Source organism: Triticum dicoccoides, chromosome 7B, assembly GCF_002162155.2.
Source record: "Triticum dicoccoides isolate Atlit2015 ecotype Zavitan chromosome 7B, WEW_v2.0, whole genome shotgun sequence".
Taxonomy (NCBI): Eukaryota; Viridiplantae; Streptophyta; class Magnoliopsida; order Poales; family Poaceae; genus Triticum; species Triticum dicoccoides.
The window spans coordinates 401845102-401865756 of NC_041393.1; the positions used below are offsets into that span (position 1 = coordinate 401845102).

Genomic DNA, 20655 nt, shown 5'->3' on the forward strand with positions numbered 1-20655 from the left:
TGCACGACGGAGCCGAGGATGGGACGCCGACGGACGAGGCGGACGCAACCTCTGTCGCGACGGTCGGGGATGGGCTAGACAACATCTAGGGTGGTGGATCGGGACCGGCGGGGAGGATGGGGAGCAAGAGCGAACGGCGAGGGCTCGGACGCGGAAAAGGAACGAGGGAGGAGTAGGAAGGGTTTGATGGATTTGGTGCAAATTATGATGGGGTAGGGTTGCCGGGTCCATGTGACGGGCGCGTCTGGGTGTCTCATATCTACCCCAAAATTGGGCTGAATATGAAGAAAGGTGCCGATCAATTCGGACGTTTGAGGTCCGTTAAAGGAGCCCGTATAAGTTGCTAAAAAAAAAGCTGTCCGCCTGGAAGACTGGTTTGGACGCTGGCCGTAGATGCTCTTATCTCCCTGTATATATAAAAGTTCCCCGTGTCGTCGACTGTCATAACGGCGAAGCCCCACCCGCGCGACACCAAAACCCTAAAACGGAGCTCCGCCATGTCGCCGGCAGCCGCATCCACGGGCTCCGCAGAGCGATCAACGGAGTCGGAGCAAACAGTCTACGATACCGCTGCCACCGTGGAAACCGGCGAGGAGATGCAGGAGCCGGCCTCGCAGGCGGGGGACGAGGAGCAGGAGACCAGGGTACCGTATCGCATATAGCTGTCCAACTCTTTTTCTCAAATATTGACAAAAATTCTTTGCAAAAATAACGCCGATGCTTTGACAGAGACAGGCTAATGCTGAAGGCTTGCAGCTGGGATACAGTGTCGTTCCTAGCGAGAAGAGGTTCCTGGTTTTACACGCTTTCCTGAAGAGGAAACAGTCTAGCAAGAAGGTCATGGTGCTGTTTTCATCACGTAGTTCAGTCGAGTTCCATGCACAGCTTCTAAATTTTCTCCAGATAGAGTGTGCCGATATCCACGAGAAACAAGAGCAGCTCAACCGAACTGCAGCATTGTCTGCCTTCTGCACGGCACAAAAGGGTGTCTTGTTATGCACTAATGTGGCAGCACGTGGACTTGATCTTCCTCATGTGGTGAGGTTTTGACTGCCACTGTATCTTTAATTGAGTGCGACCGAAATATTTTTCCGGGCACTGATCTAATGATGATATATATATGGCCTTGTTTTAGGATTATATTGTGCAATACGATCCTCCAGCAGATGAACCAGAGGTACGTACGTCGATGATCTGAATTTGACTTGCAGGAATTCCTCTCATATTTGAACTGTGCTAAGCTAATCGAATTTGACTTTCAGGATTACATTCATCATGTTGGGCGTACTGCACCTGGTGATAAAGGAAAAGCAACTGTATTGTTATTCTTACTGCCCCAAGAATTAGAGTTTCTTATCTCCTTGAGGGTAATCAATTCTGCACCGAGATAATATGGCATTTCTTTCCCTCTAAAGTTAGCGAAATCACATATTTAGTGTGCCTGCAGGCAGCCAACATTCATCTCACCGAACACCAGTTTAACAACAAGAATGTGCCAAATCTGCAAGCACATTTTGTAAGTGTATCTTTTGCCACTCTTGAGTGTTCCAATCCACTTTTTTCTAATCTAATATATTAATAACAAGTTACAACTCAATTTGTTGAGCAGGAGAAAATCGTTGGCGAGAACTACTTCCTACACCAGTCAGCTCAACAAGCCTACAGATCCTACATTCTAGCATACAACTCACACACAATGAAAGCCATCTTTAAGGTTCATAGTCTCTGTTTGAAGGTAAAATGCTTGTCGAACTTTTTTGCGGGATCTGTATTTTTTTCATTTGGCCGTTTTACAATTTCAATTGTCCTACCTAGCATGTCGAAACACACTTGTCTTTATCTTATTTTTCGGTGAGCACCTCTCGGAAGTACTTGCTGATATTATTTTCATCACCCCCAAATTGGAGTTTGGGACTTGACAAAAAGACGGAAAAAAAAGACTAATGCCCAATTCACTATAATTTGGCAGGATGTAGCTGCATCATTCTGCTTTAGGAACCCTCCAAAAGTGGACATTGGCCTGGAGGGCAGAGCTATGAAGAAAGTAGGTTACAACAGAGGCCTTGATTCCAGAGAGAGGCGAAAGAGGCGTCGCATCAATGCTGCAAATCCTTAATTATAACCGGCAGTTTGCAAGATTCCAGAGAGAGGGTCAGATTTTCTCGGTGGTTTAAGATGTCGGAGGTGATAACACCAGAGCATTGAAGTCACTTGGCTCTGTACAATTTTGCTAGACGACTTGATATTATGGCATCAGAGTTGTAGTGCGGTTTACCTGTTGAATCTTACTATATGTAAGCTTAATCCTTCTTTGCCCTATTTTAAAATTTTACTACAGAGGAGTAAAAATTGAGAGAGAAAACATAGAAATAACTCAAATATTTACGACAAGAGCATCTCATCTTGATTCCTGAGAGCCTACCACTGACAACGGAGTAGTGAGCTAACGCGGACTATATATGATTCCAATCAGGCAATTACAACCTGTGAAGAACACAGGAAAGAGGAGCTGATGAACTAAGCCGGCGCACAGGCGATGCAGGCCAGGTAGAAGAAGACGGCGGAGGCGCCGTCGCCCTGCTCGCCGCCGCCTGCGCCTGCCAAGTAGCTCCGCTTGAACCTCACCCGTTCTCCGGCCTCGCTGCACCGCAGCATCCTCCTCTTGATCGCCGCGATGGCGTCTCCGCCACCTTGCCTCCTTCTCCTCCTCCTTGTCGCCGTCGACTCCCTCTTCCTCCCCTCCATGGTGCCGGCAGCCTCTTCACCTTCGTGTGTAAGCCTGTGCACCATCTCGATCTGTATGTGGAGTCTATTTGCTGAACGCCTCACTCTGTCGCTGTTCGCCGGGAACGAGACCGCACGGCGCTCCTTTTATAAGCGGGCGGCCAGAGGCCAGAGGGTCGCGTCGCGTCGTGCATCCTTTTTTTTTTGTGAAACGAGCGTGCATCCATTTTTTTACGTGCGTCAGTGCGTGACATGTAACACACCCAGTGATTCCCGTTGATTGGTCTAAGCTTATCTCCATGGATTACTTGAAATGAGTGCAAATTGACGATCAGAATGCTCCTGCGTTTGTCTTGCCCTTCTCGGTGCTTGCGTGCGTGCATCTGGTTTTGACGCGTGAATTTGTGCCAATTCCGATCCATCTGCTGGGATCCATTGGATCTGTTCATCCTGAAATGATGCGCGTGTACGCTTCACCGATTTGAATACGCTGTGGTGGGCTTCAGTTATCGAGGCAAGCCGTCCTGAATCCATTACATGTGGATCCAAGCGTTGCAGGGAAGTTGACAGTTAAACTAACACTGTGTTGACCTTGAGAGAATTAAAGATGGGATATTGTTAAGCTCATGTAATACGCCTGCTGCTGCTGCTACCAGATGCATGGGTCGATGTATGGATCGATGACCAGATGCGATCGGGATTCAGAGCGCCGACCGTGGCTAACGTTACGCAGGCGGCAGTCATTACTCATTAACATGAGCTGCAGCCTGCAGGAGCGTGCAACAGAGCATCCGAGAGAGGACATCTCATTTCGGTGTCGGGGTGGCATCCGAGGCTCAGAATTCGGGCTTTCGATTCCTGGAATAGAATCGGCCATCTACTCATGGGATCGGAAACTCGATCGTAATGTTTCTGCATTTGTCTTGCGGTGCGTGCATCCGGTTTGACGCGTGAATTTGTGCGAATTCTGGGATCCATTGGATCGGTTCATCTGGAAATGCTGTGCTCGTACGCTTGACCGATTTGAGCACGCTATCATTGCTACTATGGTAGGCTTCAGTTATCGAGGTATATGGATCGAAGTGTGGCAGAGAATCCGACAGTTAAACTACTCCCCGTGCAGATTCACGTATGTACTTTCAATCTTAGCCTCTGTGTGCTACGTAGCTGATTGGATGGACATTCCTTGGTCTGGACGTAACACGTCGAATGCGTGCCCATAACGTCAAAGCCTATTTAACTTCTCCCCGTGCATGTACCCATTCTCCAGAGAATTAACGCCTGGGGTACGTCTGGGCACCAAACAGGCGAACACGTACATGGTACAGTACGACGACGAGGCCCGCGCCTCGCATCGCATGCCATGCCATTGAACATGGATGATGGATCTACGATTGGGCCTCAGATCGAAGTGCACGCGCCGACCGTGGCTGCAGTAACAGTCATTAAACATGAATCAGATGCACGCGGCAGCGCCTGCGTCCGGCTGCAGAGGCATCCGAGGGAAACAACATGGGGAGATCGGGAATGTGGCCGGTGGAATTTGCCTCGAATTTCGGAGAACTCTATATAGAGAGCTCAAGGACCGGTTGGCTGCTCGCATAACACCCACGTGGTAGCCAGACTGAATTTAGTCCATTCGATCGGATACATGCACGATCGACTGGGCCTGCATGGCACGCTCCTCAAAGCAGCGCAGAGTCGGGTTATATAGAAGCGACTGAATCGACCGTTTTTAGCGGGCTAGATTCGAGCAAGGACTATGGTTTTCACTTTTAGTGAGATTTCACTGTAATTCACTGAATTTCATTAATTTCAGTAGACATTGAAATATTACGTTTCGGTCAAAATATTTCAGAAAATTCAGTGGTACACGAGTGAAAGACTGTGCATTGTTTCCCGAGGACACATGGTTGTATGTGCGGAAACGAGTGGAAGACTGTGCATTGTTTCCCGAAGGCACGCTATAAATCCCCTCACCCCTCTCTTGCCGCTCGCTCTCCCCTACCTACTCTCTCTCTCTCTCTCTCTCTCTCTCTCTCTCTCTCTCTCTCTCTCTCTCTCTCTCTCTCTCTCTCATTGACAGCTCAGCGACCATCGGCGGTGGAAAGATCTAAATGGCGACCATCTGCGATCGCTTCATCGTCACTTCATCAACGGCAATAAGCCCTTCCCTGGTCAATTTATGCTTTGTTAGGCCTGAATTTAGGCTTTGATAAAGCTTTGATATAGGGTTTGATAGGGCTTTGCTCTGGGTTAGATTTGGGGGTACAACAGTTCGATTTGGGGTTAGATCAATTAATCAGGTGGTAGGTCAATGCGATCTTCATTGTTGTGCAACTCATGTATTAGGATGGTCGATAGTACGATGGTTGGTTCTACACATTGTAGTTTTGATCCTTGTACTAGCCCTCCCCTTCCGCATGACAACGTGCAATGAAGATTATCACCATTGTAGTTCTGATTCATTTGTAACATGCTTACGCATATGTTCTTCATTACAATGCTCTGCGGACAAGTTGGTCCTCGACAATGCTACTGAGTGCGGCTTCTCCAAGGGCAAGGACGTAGCGGAAGACAACGCCTCAAAGAGGCGTCGAGGAAGGTCGTCAAATGCCGACCACTTCCATAAAGACGTATATCCAACCCATTTCTCGCTAGGGAGCACCTGTATCTTCTTCCCATCCGCAATAGCTTTAGGGAGCACCTGGGCACCATCCCAAGAGAGATCACTTTGATGACGAATTGGCTGCTCTTTCCGAGCTGTCAATGAGGCCCATGAGCACCCTCAAAATTTTAGTCCTCAAACACTTGTGCAAACCTTAACTCCTCAAATTTGAGTAGTTAAGAAAACATGAACCTAACCGAACTCTCGAACTTAACTCCTAACATGAAGCCTCTGTCCCTCTTCTTCCTTCTTCCTTCCTCTTCCTTCAAGTTACCAATGGTGACTTCTCGTCACTAGATGATGTCCACGAGATAGTTAGGTCCAAGGATAGATGCTCTCCAAATGTATGTGATAGAGATTCACCGTGCGCTGCGTAAGCGTGTGGCAAAGTACTCAAGAAAGTAGGTGAAATTCATCCTCTATGGGCAATGTCTTGAGCACTTCTTTGTGTGAATGGGTTCTTCCCCTCATCCTCTCTTAGTGTCATGATGGCATGGTGCAGAACGCAATGATTCATCAGAAACAGCGATGACGGCCGGCGACCACTTTTCTTCCTGAAAGCACAAGTGCTCCCTCGGTGATTTTGGTAATTTATGACAACATATCTCTTGTTGGGCTAATATTTCTACCTAGTATATTTCAGAAGAGTTCAACATTGGAGTGGCATGGACATGGACAAGAGGATGTGGAACCCCTTCAAAATGCTAAGGACACATATTGGCAACAAGCTCAAGACTCTAAATTTTCATTTTAGTGATCTAAGATCACATTGAGTCCATAGGAAAGCTAATACTATTAAAAGGGGATGAGGTGTTGCTTAATGGCTTGCTTGCTCAAAGTGCTTGGTGATATGCTCCAAAACCCTCAACCACTTTCTCACATCCACATATGTCCTAAACCTAAATGTCAAACTCGGCCCCACCTATTTTTTTCTATCCGGCGCCACCAAGTTTCATCTAATCTAGCCACTGCCAAACCCTAGTCACTTCGGTCTCACCGATGGGATCTTGGTCTGACCGAGATGGGCTTGCAAATTCTCTGTGATCTATTGTAACATTTTCGGTCTAACCGAGTTTGTTCAATCGGTCCCACCGAGTTTGCTTGACCAATCCTATGTTTGCTTATTACTAAAATTGGTCTCACCGAGTTTGAGTAACCGGTCAAACCGAGTTGAGGTTTTACCCTACCCCTGCACATCGGTCCCACCGAAAACTCTAACGTTCACATTTTGACCTGAATTGGTCTGACCGAGTTTTATGATTCAGTCCCACCGAGTTTGGGAATCTATGTGTAACGGCTGGATTTTGTGTGGAGGCTATATATACCCCTCCACCCATTCTTCATTCGTGAGGAGAGCCATCAGAACGTGCCTACACTTCTAGGATTCATTTTCTGAGAGAGAACCACCTGCTCATGTGTTGAGACCAAGATATTCCAATCCAACCACAAGAATCTTGATCTCTAGCCTTCCCCAAGTTGCTTTCCACTCAAATCATCTTTCCACCATAGCCAAATCTGTGTGATAGAGTTGAGTGTTGGGGAGACTATCATTTGAAGCATAAGAGCAAGGAGTTCATCATCAACACACCATCTATTACCTTTTGGAGAGTGGTGTCTCCTAGATTGGTTAGGTGTCACTTGGGAGCCTCCATCAAGATTGTGGAGTTGAACCAAGGAGTTTGTAAGGGCAAGGAGATCGCCTACTTCGTGAAGATCTACCCTAGTGAGGCAAGTCCTTCGTGGGCGATGGCCATGGTGGGATAGACAAGGTTGCTTCTTCGTGGACCCTTTGTGGACTCGCGCAACCATTACCCTTCGTGGGTTGAAGTCTCCACCAACGTGGATGTACGATAGCACCACCTAACGGAACCACGCCAAAAATCTTCATGTCTCCAATTGTGTTTGCACACTCCAATCCCATACCTTTACTTTCTTGCAAATTGCATGCTTTACTTTCCGCTGCTCATATACTCTTTGCATGCTTGCTTGAATTGTATTGTGTATGCTTGAAGTTGTGTTAATCTATCACCTCAACTTGAAAAACTAAAGAACTGCCAACTTTATTTGTTGAGGGTCTAATCACCCCCCTCTAGACACCTCTTCTCGATCCTTTCAATTGGTATCAGAGTATTGGTCTCCATTGCTTTGGTTTAATCACCATTGGAGGAAGATGTATGAGTCTACGTTGGGGAGTCTTAGACGTAGAGTGCCTATACTTGATGGAGAGTTCGTTAGTGAGTGGAAAAATGAGATGCTTGGAATTTTTCATGAATATCACTTGAACAAGTACATTGCTACTCCTTGTGAACCCCTTGTTGATCCCTTGCATCCTACCCATGATGAGTATCTTGACATGATTTGCAATCTTAGCACTATCCATCTTATCACTAGAGGCTTGCCTAGAAATTTGATTGGTCTCTTGCCAACTCTTGATTGTGCTTATACAATATGGAGATTACTTGAGGAACGATTTTCGGACTATTCCTTGAAAAACTTAGTTTGAATAAGATGAATCCCAATGATCCTAAGTTTGGAGATTGTTTATTTGAGGTTGCCAATCTTATGCGTGCCAAAGGAGACATTGGAATCATTAGCAATATCATTTCTGAAGCTATTAGAATTCATAGAGATGAACAGTGTCAAAATCATATATCTAATGAATCACGCTCTCTAGGAAATGATCATTTTCAAGATGATGTTGAACATGGATACTATGATGAGGATGATTATAATGACTTTGATCATGAAGAGTCTACGAGACACTTTGGTCTTATGGCTAACCTTCGCGGCTACATGGCTCGAGGAAAGGAATGGGTCCTTGATAGTGGATGTACCGATCACATGACCAGAGATAAAGATATGTTTCGTGAGCTTGCTGAAAATGACGGGCCTCGAAAGTATGTCACTTTTGGTGATAACTCAAAGGGTAAGGTGGTTGGCCTTGGTAAAGTGGCCATCTCACATGATAGCTCCATACAAAATGTTATGCTTGTTGAATCTCTTGGCTATAATATATTTTCTGTATCTAGACTAGCCGACTTTGGATTCAATGTCCTATTTACTGAAATAGATTGCCAAGTGTTTCGAAGAGATAATCATAAAATGGTCTTTACCGGCATACGTAGAGGTGATCTATACATTGTAGATTTCACTAAAAAGGCTCAACCTAGAACTTGCTTAATTGCTAAATCTTCCAAAGGCTGGTTGTGGCATAGACGGTTAGGTCATGTGGGCATGCGAAACCTTGACAAGCTTATTAAAGGTGATCATATCCTTGGTGTTAAAGATGTCATATTTGATAAGGATAGACTTTGCAGCGCTTGCCAAGCAGGAAAACGGGTTGGAGGAAGCCACCCCGTGAAGAACATCATGACCACGAGAAGGCCGCTCGAGCTACTTCACATGGATCTTTTCGGCCCCAACGCCTACAAGAGTCTCGGTGGTAACTCATTTGGACTAGTCATTGTTGATGATTTTCAAGATTTACGTGGGTGTTCTTTCTTGATGATAAACCACAGGTCCAAAAGATCTTCAAAAACTTCACTAGGAAGGCCCAAATTCAATTTGAAGTGAAGATCAAGAAGGTTCGCAGCGACAATGGACCGGAGTTCAAGAACACCAATGTGGACACCTTTCTTGACGAATAAGGGATATCACATGAGTTCTCGCTACGTACACACCTCAACAAAATGGAGTTGTTGAGAGGAAGAACCGGACACTCATCAAAATGGCGAGAACAATGCTTGATGAGTACAAGACGCCAAAACACTTTTGGGCGGAAGCGGTTGAGACAGCTTGTCATGCAACGAATCGTCTATATCTTCACAAGCTACTCGGCAAGACGACATATGAGATCCTCACCGGTAACAAACCCCAAGTTGGATACCTTGGGTATTCGGCTCAAAGTGTTACATTCTTGATAAGCATCATCGCTCGAAATTTGCTCCTAAGTCTCATGAAGGTTTCCTACTCGGTTATGGCTCAAACTCTCACACTTAAGAGACGGTAGATGTGAAGTTTGATGAATCTAACGGCTTACAAGTAGAGCAATTGCCAATTGATGTAGGTGACAAAGATCCTTCAGAAGCAATCCAAGACTTGTCTATCGGCAAGATTCTCCCAATGGAGGTGAAGGAGAGTACCTCATCTGTCCAAGTGGAAGCCTCAACCTCACGCCAAAGGTGAACCATGAGTTGACTTGGAGGCATCCACAAGTGGGACACGTCAAGACGATGAGAACAAGGATGTACAACAAGACGAATCTCGATGACCTCCTTCTCCACCTCCACAGGAGAACAACAACGCCAACAACAATGAAGAAATACATGAGGAAGAACAAGAAAATGAAGAGGATGTTCACCCCGACCCAAACAAAAGCTGTCACGGGTTCGAACAAGAGTTTCAAGAGATCATCCCGTCGAACAAATTTTTGATGACATTCAAACCGGGAGAATTACTCGCTCAAAATATCGTTTGGCTAACTTTTGTGAACATTACTCATTCATTTCTAGCATTGAACCTATGAAGGTCAAAGAAGAATTAGAAGATTGGATAAATGCCATGCATGAAGAGCTACACAACTTTGAGAGGAACCAAGTGTGGACATTGGTTGAGAAGCCCGATGAGAAGCACAATGTCATTGGAACCAAATGGATGTTTCGGAACAAGCAATATGAAGATGGACAAGTTGTACGCAACAAGGCTCATCTCATCGCTCAAGGCTACACTCAAGTCGAAGGTATGGACTATGGTGAGGCTTATGCCCCCGTTGCTAGACTTGAGTCCATTCGCATCTTACTTGCTTATGCCAATCATCATGACATTACCTTATATCAAATGGACATCAAAAGTGCTTTTCTTAATTTTGAAATTGAGGAGGAAGTTTATGTTAAACAACTTCCCGGCTTTGTTAATCCTAAGAAACCCGACCATGTTTACAAACTTCACAAAGCTCTTTATGGTCTTAAGCAAGCTCCTGGAGCTTGGTATAAATGCTTGACTACGTTTCTTCTTGATAAAGGGTTTGAAATTGGTAAAATTGATTCTACACTCTTTACTAAAAAGGTTGATGGAGAATTATTTGTGTGCCAAATTTATGTTGATGATATTATATTTGGATCAACTAACCCTCATTTTAGTGAGAAGTTTGGGAAGCTTATGTCGAAGAAGTTTGAGATGTCTATGATGAGTGAACTCAAGTTCTTTCTTGGTTTGCAAATCAAGCAAACTAAGGAGGGAACCTTTATCTCTCAAACAAAGTATACCAAGGACTCATTCAACAAGTTCAACATGCAAGAATGCAAAGGTATGAATACCCCGATGCCTACTAGTGGACATCTTGACTTGACAAAGGATAGCGAACCGGTTGACCAAAAGGTTTACCGCTCTATGATTGGCTCTTTTTTATACCTATGTGCCTCCCGTCCCGATATCATGCTAAGTGTGTGCATGTGTGCACGATATCAAGCAGCCCCCAAAGAGTGTCATCTTAAGGCTGTGAAAAGGATAGTGAGATACTTAATTCATACACCAAATTTTGGCATTTGGTATCCTAAGAGGTCTTCTTTTAATCTTGTTGGCTACTCTGATTCGGACTATGCTGGTGAAAAGGTTGATAGAAACTCCACTTCGGGTACTTGTCAATTTCTTGGTAGATCTCTTGTGTCTTGGTCCTCCAAGAAACAAAACTCGGTATCCTTATCCACCGCTGAAGCGGAATACATTGCCGCCGGTTCATGTTGTGCTCAATTACTTTGGATGACCCAAACTCTTAAAGATTATGGGATATATGTGAAACATGTTCCATTGGTTTGCGACAATGAGGGTGCTATTAAGATTGCTCATAATCTCGTGCAACATTCTCGAACTAAGCATATTGAAGTTCATCATCATTTCATTCGAGATCATGTTGCTAAGGGAGATATCAAACTTAAGCATGTTCACACCGATAAGAAATTGGCGGATATATTCACCAAACCACTTGATGAGAAAGTGTTTTGTAGGTTGAGAGGTGAATTGAACATCATTAATGCCTCAAATTTGTAGTAGAAACTCCATGTGGATGCATGCAAGGCATGAGCCTAACTATGACTAATCCTTGACATTTCTCTTATGATGATGATAATATGTCTTGGATATTCCTGTACTCTTGCATGCTATATAACCCTTGTAGGTACTTGCATAAACCCAACTCTAAGAGATTACAACTCAATCACATTCTACGCAATCGCTACATCTCCAAGTCTCTATAAAATGGTGGTTGAAGACAAGGAAGCACGAATCCATTCAATATATCCTTTAACAAACTCCTTATATCAACTTTCAATTGATATTCAATTTCAATTGGTATTGGTATCAAAATTTCATGTCTGTCACTTTGGATACACAAGTGCTCTTCCTTGCAAGACTAACCCATGTAGGAATATGAACCTCAAATACAAGCGGTGCTCCCATCTCTTGATGATCTACTTCAACTTGAGCACCCTACACAAGTTCAACTACATAACCAAGTTCAACACCACCACCCAAGGTATATCATTCCATCTTAGAGAAGCTTCACCCCAAGACATGGGTCAGGACAACTCAACAAGATGTGAATACATCAATATGCTTAAACGAAAAATGGCAACCCCATTTTGAGCTTAAACGATGAGTATGACCTATAATCAAGTGTCCTCACTTGACTCCTAAGTAAAAATACTCTAACATAGGTGAATTTGTTGCCGACCTTTTCTAGATGAAGTTCCCTGTTGTTTCTTTGTGCTCTTGCATTTGTCTCATGCATGCTAGTTCCCCTTTAAAAAAACTTCATCTAGATTTCTTTTCTTTTCTTTTCTGCATTTCCCTGCATCCAATTCATTGCAAATCCTTCAGTTAATTCCTTGCATATCCTTGTGAGATCTTATTTGTCCTAGTGAGCTGAGGTGACAAGTATTTACTCTCTGGATTGAACTCGGTCTCACCGATCTGATCTTTTCGGCTAAACCGAACCATCTCGGTGCCACCGATAATAACGATTCAGTGCTACCGATTTCAGTCCTGAGACAAAATCCTTGTCACTTGTATCCTGCTTATTTGTCCCAACTCCACTCTCTGCAACTTGTCCTCTACCAGCATCCTATATTACACGTGGCTTTGTAATGTGACTCAAGGACCAAACCTACTTGACTCATGCTACAGAAATCCCTTTTTTCTTGGAAATTGATGTCAAAGGGGGAGAGAGGGAGCACACCAAAGCTTATCACATAAGAGAGAATGCACTCATAAAAGCTTCTCCTGATGCTCCTATCCTTAAGAGGAAAGTTGTATCATGTCTTCAAGAGGGGAAAGACATGATAGTACATGTTATGACTCTATCTTGCTCTGATTTTCTTGTTTGCTCTGATTTTCTATTACCCTATCTGCTCCCATTATCCCATGTCAGATTCAGGGGGACAAAGACACCTAAGGGAAGAAAATCTTTGGAATTCATTGCATATCCTTATTCTTGGGGACATGCCAATAACCAAATAGAGTACCTAACACTCACACTCTACATGTCATCCCAGTCTTGGTATTCTTGTGTTCTTTAGTTCTTGCTCTGTCTAGTAGATGTTCTTGTGTTATCTAACCTTGTTTACCCAAGTACATCTTCCTCAAAGCTAGCTCAAGACCACAAGTTGAGTATATGCATCACATTCATGTGCATGAAGATCTCTTGTTGTGGTACATTTTTTTGCAAGAGAGATTCATAAACATGAAGGTATATTTCCAGTATCTATATCATTTGCTCTGATGCATATAGCCAAGACACATGTAACTCATTGCTTGCTCTGATATGTTTATGCATTCTCATACTCTTATGATCTATCATCCCATGATTACATACATGTAGGGGGAGCTAATGCATGTTGCATGTCCTTCCAAAGCTTTACTTGCTATCTCCTTATATCTTTATCTAAAGCTTTGATGTATGTTGTCATCAATTACCAAAAAGGGGGAGACTGAAAGCACAAGTGCTCCCTGGAAGATTTTGGTATTTATGACAACATATCTGTTGTTGGACTAATATTTCTACCTAGTATATTTAAGAAGAGTTCAACATTGGAGTGGCATGAACATGGACAAGAGGACGTGGAACCCCTTCAAAATGCTAAGGACACATATTGGCAACAAGCTCAAGACTCTACATTTTCATTTTAGTGATCCAAGATCACATTGAGTCCATAGGAAAGCCAATACTATTAAAAGGGGACGAGGTGTTGCTTAATGGCTTGCTTGCTCAAAGTGCTTGGTGATATGCTCCAAAACCCTCAACCACTTTCTCACATCCACATATGTACTAAACCTAAATGTCAAACTCGGCCCCACCGATTTTGTCTATCCGGCGCCACCGAGTTTCATCTAATCCAGCCACTGCCAAACCCTAGTCACTTCAGTCTCACCGATGGGATCTCGGTTTGATCGAGATGGGCTTGCAAATTCTCTGTGATATATTGTAACATTTTTGGTCTAACCGAGTTTGTTCAGTCGGTCCCACCGAGTTTGCTAGACCAATCCTCTGTTTGCTTATTACCAAAATTGGTCTCACCGAGTTTGAGTAATCGATCAAACCGAGTTGAGGTTTTACCCTAACCCCTGCACATCGGTCCCACCGAGTTGACCTTGTCAGTCCCACCGAAAACTCTAACGTTCATATTTTGACCTGAATCGGCCTGACCGAGTTTTATGATTCTGTCCCACCGAGTTTGGGAATCTGTGTGTAAGGGCTAGATTTTGTGGAGAGGCTATATATACCCCCTCCACCCATTCTTCATTCGTGAGGAGAGCCATCAGAATGTGCCTGCTCTTCCAGCATTCATTTTCTGAGAGAGAACCACCTACTCATGTGTTGAGACCAAGATATTCCAATCCAACCACAAGAATCTTGATCTTTAGCATTCCCCAAGTTGCTTTCCATTCAAATCATCTTTCCACCATAGCCAAATCTGTGTGAGAGTGTTGAGTGTTGGTGATGTAGGGCGGAACCCTATGTGGACGATCTTTCACGTTTGGAGTGGATCCTACGGGGGAACACGGGAAACGTGCGGAAAACACAAATGGGAAACACGGGAAAAACGAGAGAATCACTAAACCGACAAGGAATCAATCACACGAGTACTATATCACCAAAATCAAAGAGTAACACATGATCCAAAATCAACAAAGGTGAGGATACAAAGGGAACTGTTCTTCTCCGTGAGGAGGTCTTGATTGTCTTCCCTTGAAGGGGTCTTGAATCCTCTTGGGGGGATCTTCTCCGAAGAGGTCGTGAGCTCCAAGGAGAAGTAACCAAGTGGATGAGCAAGGCTCTCACACAAAATATGAGCTAAACCATTGCTAAACCTAGCTAGGAGGTGGGAGAGACCTATTTATAGTCGTAGTGCAAATGGGAGTCCAAATGAAGGGGTACAAGGGCATAAGTCCATGGCTGCGGCCACACACGTGTCGGACGTCCGGAGAACATCAGTAGTCTGGAGCTTCAGGACGGTCCGGACGTCCGGAGATGTCGGACATCCGTAGTTTCGGCTTGGGTGCTGGTCGTTCAGTCGTCCGGTGGCGTCGGTCATCCGTGGCCCTGGGAGTCGTCGGACGTCCGGTGTCTGGCGGTCGTCCGGGCGCTGTAGGTTGCTTCGGCTGCAGTCGATCTGGCTGGTGGAGTCTCCAGGCGTCGGATGTCCGAAGATCGTTGGTCGTCCGACGGCTGTCGGATGTCCGAGCGCTGTAGCTTCCCAGCAGCTCTTCCTCTTGTTCCTCGCGCTTGGTGTCCTCACCGTCTTGTCCAATGCTCGTAGCTGTTCCATGGCCTTCCTCTTGGTTCCTGGACATGCATAGCACACACGTTTGAGGTAGTAGCCATGTCTCACATATGGAAAGTGACAATTCAGAGAGGAGCGAATTCACCTTGTGTCCAATGGCGTATAGTTGAGGTCTCGTCATAAGTCCTCTTGGGGTTTGGAGAGTAGTCGGAGTGTACATGGGGATGAACGTGGGATGCTCCGCATCATCTCCCCCCCCCCTTGGGAAAGATCCAACCTCGGATCGTGATCCTCATCACCATGGAAAAGATTGTCATAGAAGGACTTGTAGTTGGACGAAGTTGAAGACATGGCGCAATCCAAGTAGTCCAAGGTGTCGCCGGAGTGATAGACATGCAAAAAGAGCAAACACAAGCAACACTCAGAAATACAATGGTTAGCGCACACAAAGTGTCCATTATGTAAGAATGAGTCCGTGCGGCAAGATTGGTCGTGACAAAGCGCATGAAGCTTATCAAGATGATCTAGAATGAGATGCAAAGCATTCATGTGAGGAAATGCAATCATTGTGCACACAAATGTTTTGTAAATATGATCAATGCAGCCACAGTGCAAAATGATGTCATAGTGAGACGGTTTATCAATAGCATGAATATGGCAATGGATGCTCAACATGTGTAAGCTATCATGCAATTGATGGTGGACAATATGATAATGATGTATGAATATGCCATCAAGGTAGATCACAACAAATTTGCTAAGGAAATGCACAAGCTCATATATCATGGATGACATGGAAATAGATGCAACAAGACAAGCATCATGTGAGTCAATCCATGCATGGGGTGCAAACTTGTGGTGAGTATGGTATGTCCATCGAGCATGACATGTATGAGCACAATCAACAAATATGGAGGTGTTGGTGTACCAAAGCTCGATGTCGAGGCATGAGTGGAGTTCCGAAGAGGCATCCAATAAGTGCGAGCGCTCCTCAATGTGAAGGTCCATGTAGCCAATCTCCAATGTCGCTCCTCCGTTCACGAGATGTATCATGTAGACAACAAGAAGGAAACAACAATGAAAGAGTGACCCATCCAATATGCGTACTTGAGGATGGCTCAAAGGGAAGGAGTTCACCGTATGAATGTTCCCGAAGATGTTGGAGTTGCACATCATGTATGCCATCACATAACCAAGTTGTCGCACAACGCCACCGCCTTGTGAATCCTCCAAAATGAAAGAACATGACAAACACTCGGAAAAACAAATGAGGTTAGCGGAAATGCAAAACCTATCATTCAAGTGGTAAGATACCCAACAAGTGTATGCATCATGCTCATCATAAGAAAGTACAAGGGAGCATTTCATAGTATGGAGGCATATGATGCAAGAACAACCAAATACAATAGGCTCAATCAAACAAGCATGCATCACAAGTAAGGTGTCAAAGTCTCTAGGATCAATAAGCATAGGATGGTTGCACTCAATACAAGTGGATATGAAAGATGCAACTAATGGCCACAAGAGACAATGATCAAGATATATCATGTGAGAGGCATGAACATATACGTCATCAACCCAAGAAAGCAAGTAATAGTGGAACATGGGTGATGCAACATAGCAAGCAATCATAGCTATCAAGTCAAGCAAGCTAGTAGTGCGAAGATGCAACATACTAGAAGGAATCATGGCAAGCATGTCATGTGTGCAAATAGCAGGCATGAATAATGCACATGACATATCACAAGCATGAAAGCAAGATATGAGTAAAATGTCATCAATGTATTGGCGAGAGACTATATGTAAATAGCAATGGGGCATCATGACTCTCCCAACACAACAAGCATCAATAACATGGGGCACATGATAAATATGGCAATAGCAACAAGGGTCTCCACCAAGCATGCAAATACACATAGGAGTATCATAATGGTGAATCATGGGTAGATGCAAACAAGGGTCACAATTGCATGGAAAAGGCATAGAAGCAAGGATAACATGCAAAGTGAACACGGGAAAATGAGCATAAGGTGACAAGTGGTAAATATCCCATAGCCATGTGAGAGACAAGTAAAAGAGATGCACGTAGTTCTTGCGTGAAGGGAATGGTTGTAAGGACAATTCACGTGATCCCAAAGCGTCGTTGCTCTCAAGAGCTCGTTTCGTCAACTCTTGGGATTGAGAGGTTGACGAGTATATGTGAGTACCTACACAAAACAAAGGCAAAGGAAAAATTGTGTGTGCATGGTATATGTACACATCATCCATCATGATGCGCACGTGCATGTGTCGGTTAGCACAAAATATCCAATGCTCAAATAAATGAGATGCGTGATATAGAAACATGTCATCCATCATGAGAGGTTTGTTATTATGTATAGCATAATGGAGACTCAAATTGTGTAATGCATCATAAGAAATATCTACAGCATTATTATTCACGGAATGCATAAGGTGCACGCAATTATGGGAATAATGCAAAGTATGGAATGCATCAAAATCTCCTAATATGTATGAGGAAACTATGGGGGACTCCTCATGAGCATTAGTGGAAACGTCACATGGAGAATATTGACAACATCCAAAACAATGCATATTTGGAACAATGTGACCATGGCATGACATAGTAGATGAATTGCGCAAATCATGTAAAGGAAGCATGGCAATATCATCACAAGAGAAGCAAAAGCCAATGACCACCATCTCATCATCTATGCCATAAGTGCAAATAGGAATTATTTTAATGGGGCATGCATAGTTACTATGTTGAGATTGAAATGATGCAATATGGGAGATCTCACTCATAGCATATGACAAGTTCAATGGATTGTCAAACATGATGTGGCCAAAAGAATTTTCACATGATATCCTATCGAGCATAGCATCACAACTAGGCAACTCAACATGCTCATCATCATATTCATCATAAATAGGTAAGTCAAGGCATGAAGAAGTCTCAATAGCATGAAGCATGGGAATAGGTGGGTCAACATCATGGAGCAATCATTGGTAAGATAGTCCTCTAGTGGGACAAGAGAAGCACCATCACCTATGTTACCTATGGAGCATTGCTCATGTGTTGTAGGTGAGGTGTTGAAAATCCACTCGTTGTCATCTTCATCTTGATGGAACCATGTGGGGGGTGCATCATTGTCCACCATGGCCATCGTTGTCTCCATTGGAGGTATGTACTCGTCGAGGATAGGCATGTCATCATGTAGGGGGCCTAGCACCAAAGAAGAAAACACACTAGGAGTAGAGGTTAAGTCGTTAGAAATCATAGTGGCCTCACGTGCCGTGTCAACTATCTCACTCTCTAAGTGTTGTGGCTCACTCACTCCCTCAAATATGCTCTCACTCATATGGTTGGTGGAGTCACTCAAATGGCGCTCAACCTCACATAGGATGTGTGGCATGCTCTCATGTGTGGGGCTAGTGGTGGTCACACTCATCCTCTCATAGGGAATGCTCTCAATGTCACGTATGGTGGAGTCACTCATGTCACTCATGTGGTGGTGGCTCTCCTCACATGGCACTTGGGGCATCTCGACATATGTGGGTGTCGGAGAGATGTAGGTGCAAATGTCTCCATGCACGGTCGCGTAGCTTGACTCGAAGTATGAGTCCAATGTGGGCGTCGTCTTCATGTTGTAGAAGATGTTCGCGCTCGTCGCCGTGGTCGAAGGGGATGGCCCTTGCTCGACCGTCTTGTCGCCGTCTTGTTGTTGGAGGCCCATATGATGTGGCACCTCGTAGCTCGTCTCCATGACCGAAGGGTGTTTCCCATGCTCGTCCATCTTCCTTGGGGGCTTCCGAAGATGGAAGTGTCGCCCTCGCTTGTAGGTGGTCGCCTTGGACTTGATGAAGTCGTTGTAGGCGTACTCGTGGGAAGTAGGCGAAGATGCCATACGTCCAAAGGCGAAGATGCCTTGAGAACACTTGGCGAAGATGCCGAAGTGGTTGATGTAGCCGTAGCGCCGTCTTGGTGGTGGTCGTCTCGCAGTCTTCTTTTGTGCTCATGAAGCTTCGACTTGGCGTGAAGTAGGGCTTGTTGGGACTTGTGCATTTGCGCTTGTGGAGCATCTTCATGATGATGATGTCGTTGTCGTGCTTGAGCTCGTAGTAGATGTCGTTCGTCGTCGTCGTGCACATGTTGCTTGGAGGTGACTTGCCCTTCATGACGATGTTGATCACGAATGTGATGGTGGTCGCCATGTAGATGTGGACGAGGACGATTTGCACTTGCATCTTTTTCGCGCTCCAAAGACTTGTGGCTTGAACGTCGCCGCCTTGAAGATGACGAAGGGGAAGAAGACTTGATCAAGGCTCTAATCTCCTCCATCCTTGCATCTTGCTCCTCTTTATGTGCGGAAAGCTTCTTGTCGATGTAGTCCCTTTTTCTTGCTTCGGAGTGACGAATGTCTATGGAGATGTTCTCGATGCGCTCTCGCAATCTTGATTGTGCGCCTTGCATTTGTCATTGTAGATCGAAGATGGATGCTTTGGTGATGTAGTTGTTCATGCCGTCGTGGTTGTCGAAGACCGGAGAGGAAATGCCTTGCCTATCCATCACAAGACTCGAGCAAATATGAGTGGGAGAAAGAGAAGAACTTATACCAATGTACCTTGACCGATGTTGACAATGAATCAAGTTCACTCAAATGCGGACAATGAAATAGCACTATTGGTACCAATTCTTGTCGGTTCTCACACCTACACAAGTAAAGCTTATGGTGAAGCTCGATGAGGATAGTGGCACAAAAAATTAATGCAAAATGTTAGCAAGAGTCAATAATGTTGAAAGAGATTCACAAATTCGCAAGTGAAACAAATGGACCAATAGCAAAGAATGGCACACAGAAACACACACACGGATAGATAAATGGGGTCATGCAACCAAGGAATGAGCACAAAATGTGGAATCCACGGAAAACGCTCATGTTGCACAACTCAAGAGAGACACTAGCATGATTGCTCAATAGGTGGATACGACACTTGTGCACAACCTATAAGATGCAAAATGGATAAACTTTCTATCCCAAGTATGCTATGTATGTATGGTTCTCGGTGTTTCTCTCTAGATGATCCAAGATGATCGGATATGACAACCTTATATACAATGTGGTATGATGCTATGGCACTTGCTTACAAGCTTCTTTTCTCTCTTTCTTTTTCTTAAAAGCTTTATTTTCTTCTTTTTTTTTCTATGGCCACTTTTGCACAATGCACAAACCAAGATAGCAATTGTGTATATGCGGGAACAAACTTGAGACACAATTGATGATATGATACCAAGATGATATGGTATGTATGCTATGGGAAGTATGATCACTAATGTGCACAAGTCAAATTGCCGGCAATACTCAAATGGCTAGTCTCGATAGGCAAGTAACGCAAAATGGGCTAGGGGTTATCAATGCAATTTGCAAGGGAAATATACAATGGTGTCGTCGAGGTTACCGTCCTTTGCGATGATGAGTGGAGGTG

At 44.5% G+C, this 20655-nt stretch overlaps 1 protein-coding gene across 1 annotated transcript; it reads left to right on the forward strand.

Annotated features, from left to right (window-relative positions):
* Positions 1-481: 481 nt before the first annotated feature.
* LOC119341134 (DEAD-box ATP-dependent RNA helicase 27-like) lies at positions 482-2840 on the forward strand. The gene is made up of 7 exons (XM_037613014.1): positions 482-644; positions 730-1038; positions 1136-1177; positions 1263-1367; positions 1448-1516; positions 1610-1735; positions 1970-2840. The coding sequence occupies exons 1-7, from the start codon at positions 498-500 to the stop codon at positions 2114-2116; spliced, it is 945 nt and encodes a 314-aa protein (XP_037468911.1). The 5' UTR covers positions 482-497; the 3' UTR covers positions 2117-2840.
* The last annotated feature ends 17815 nt before the right edge of the window (positions 2841-20655 follow it).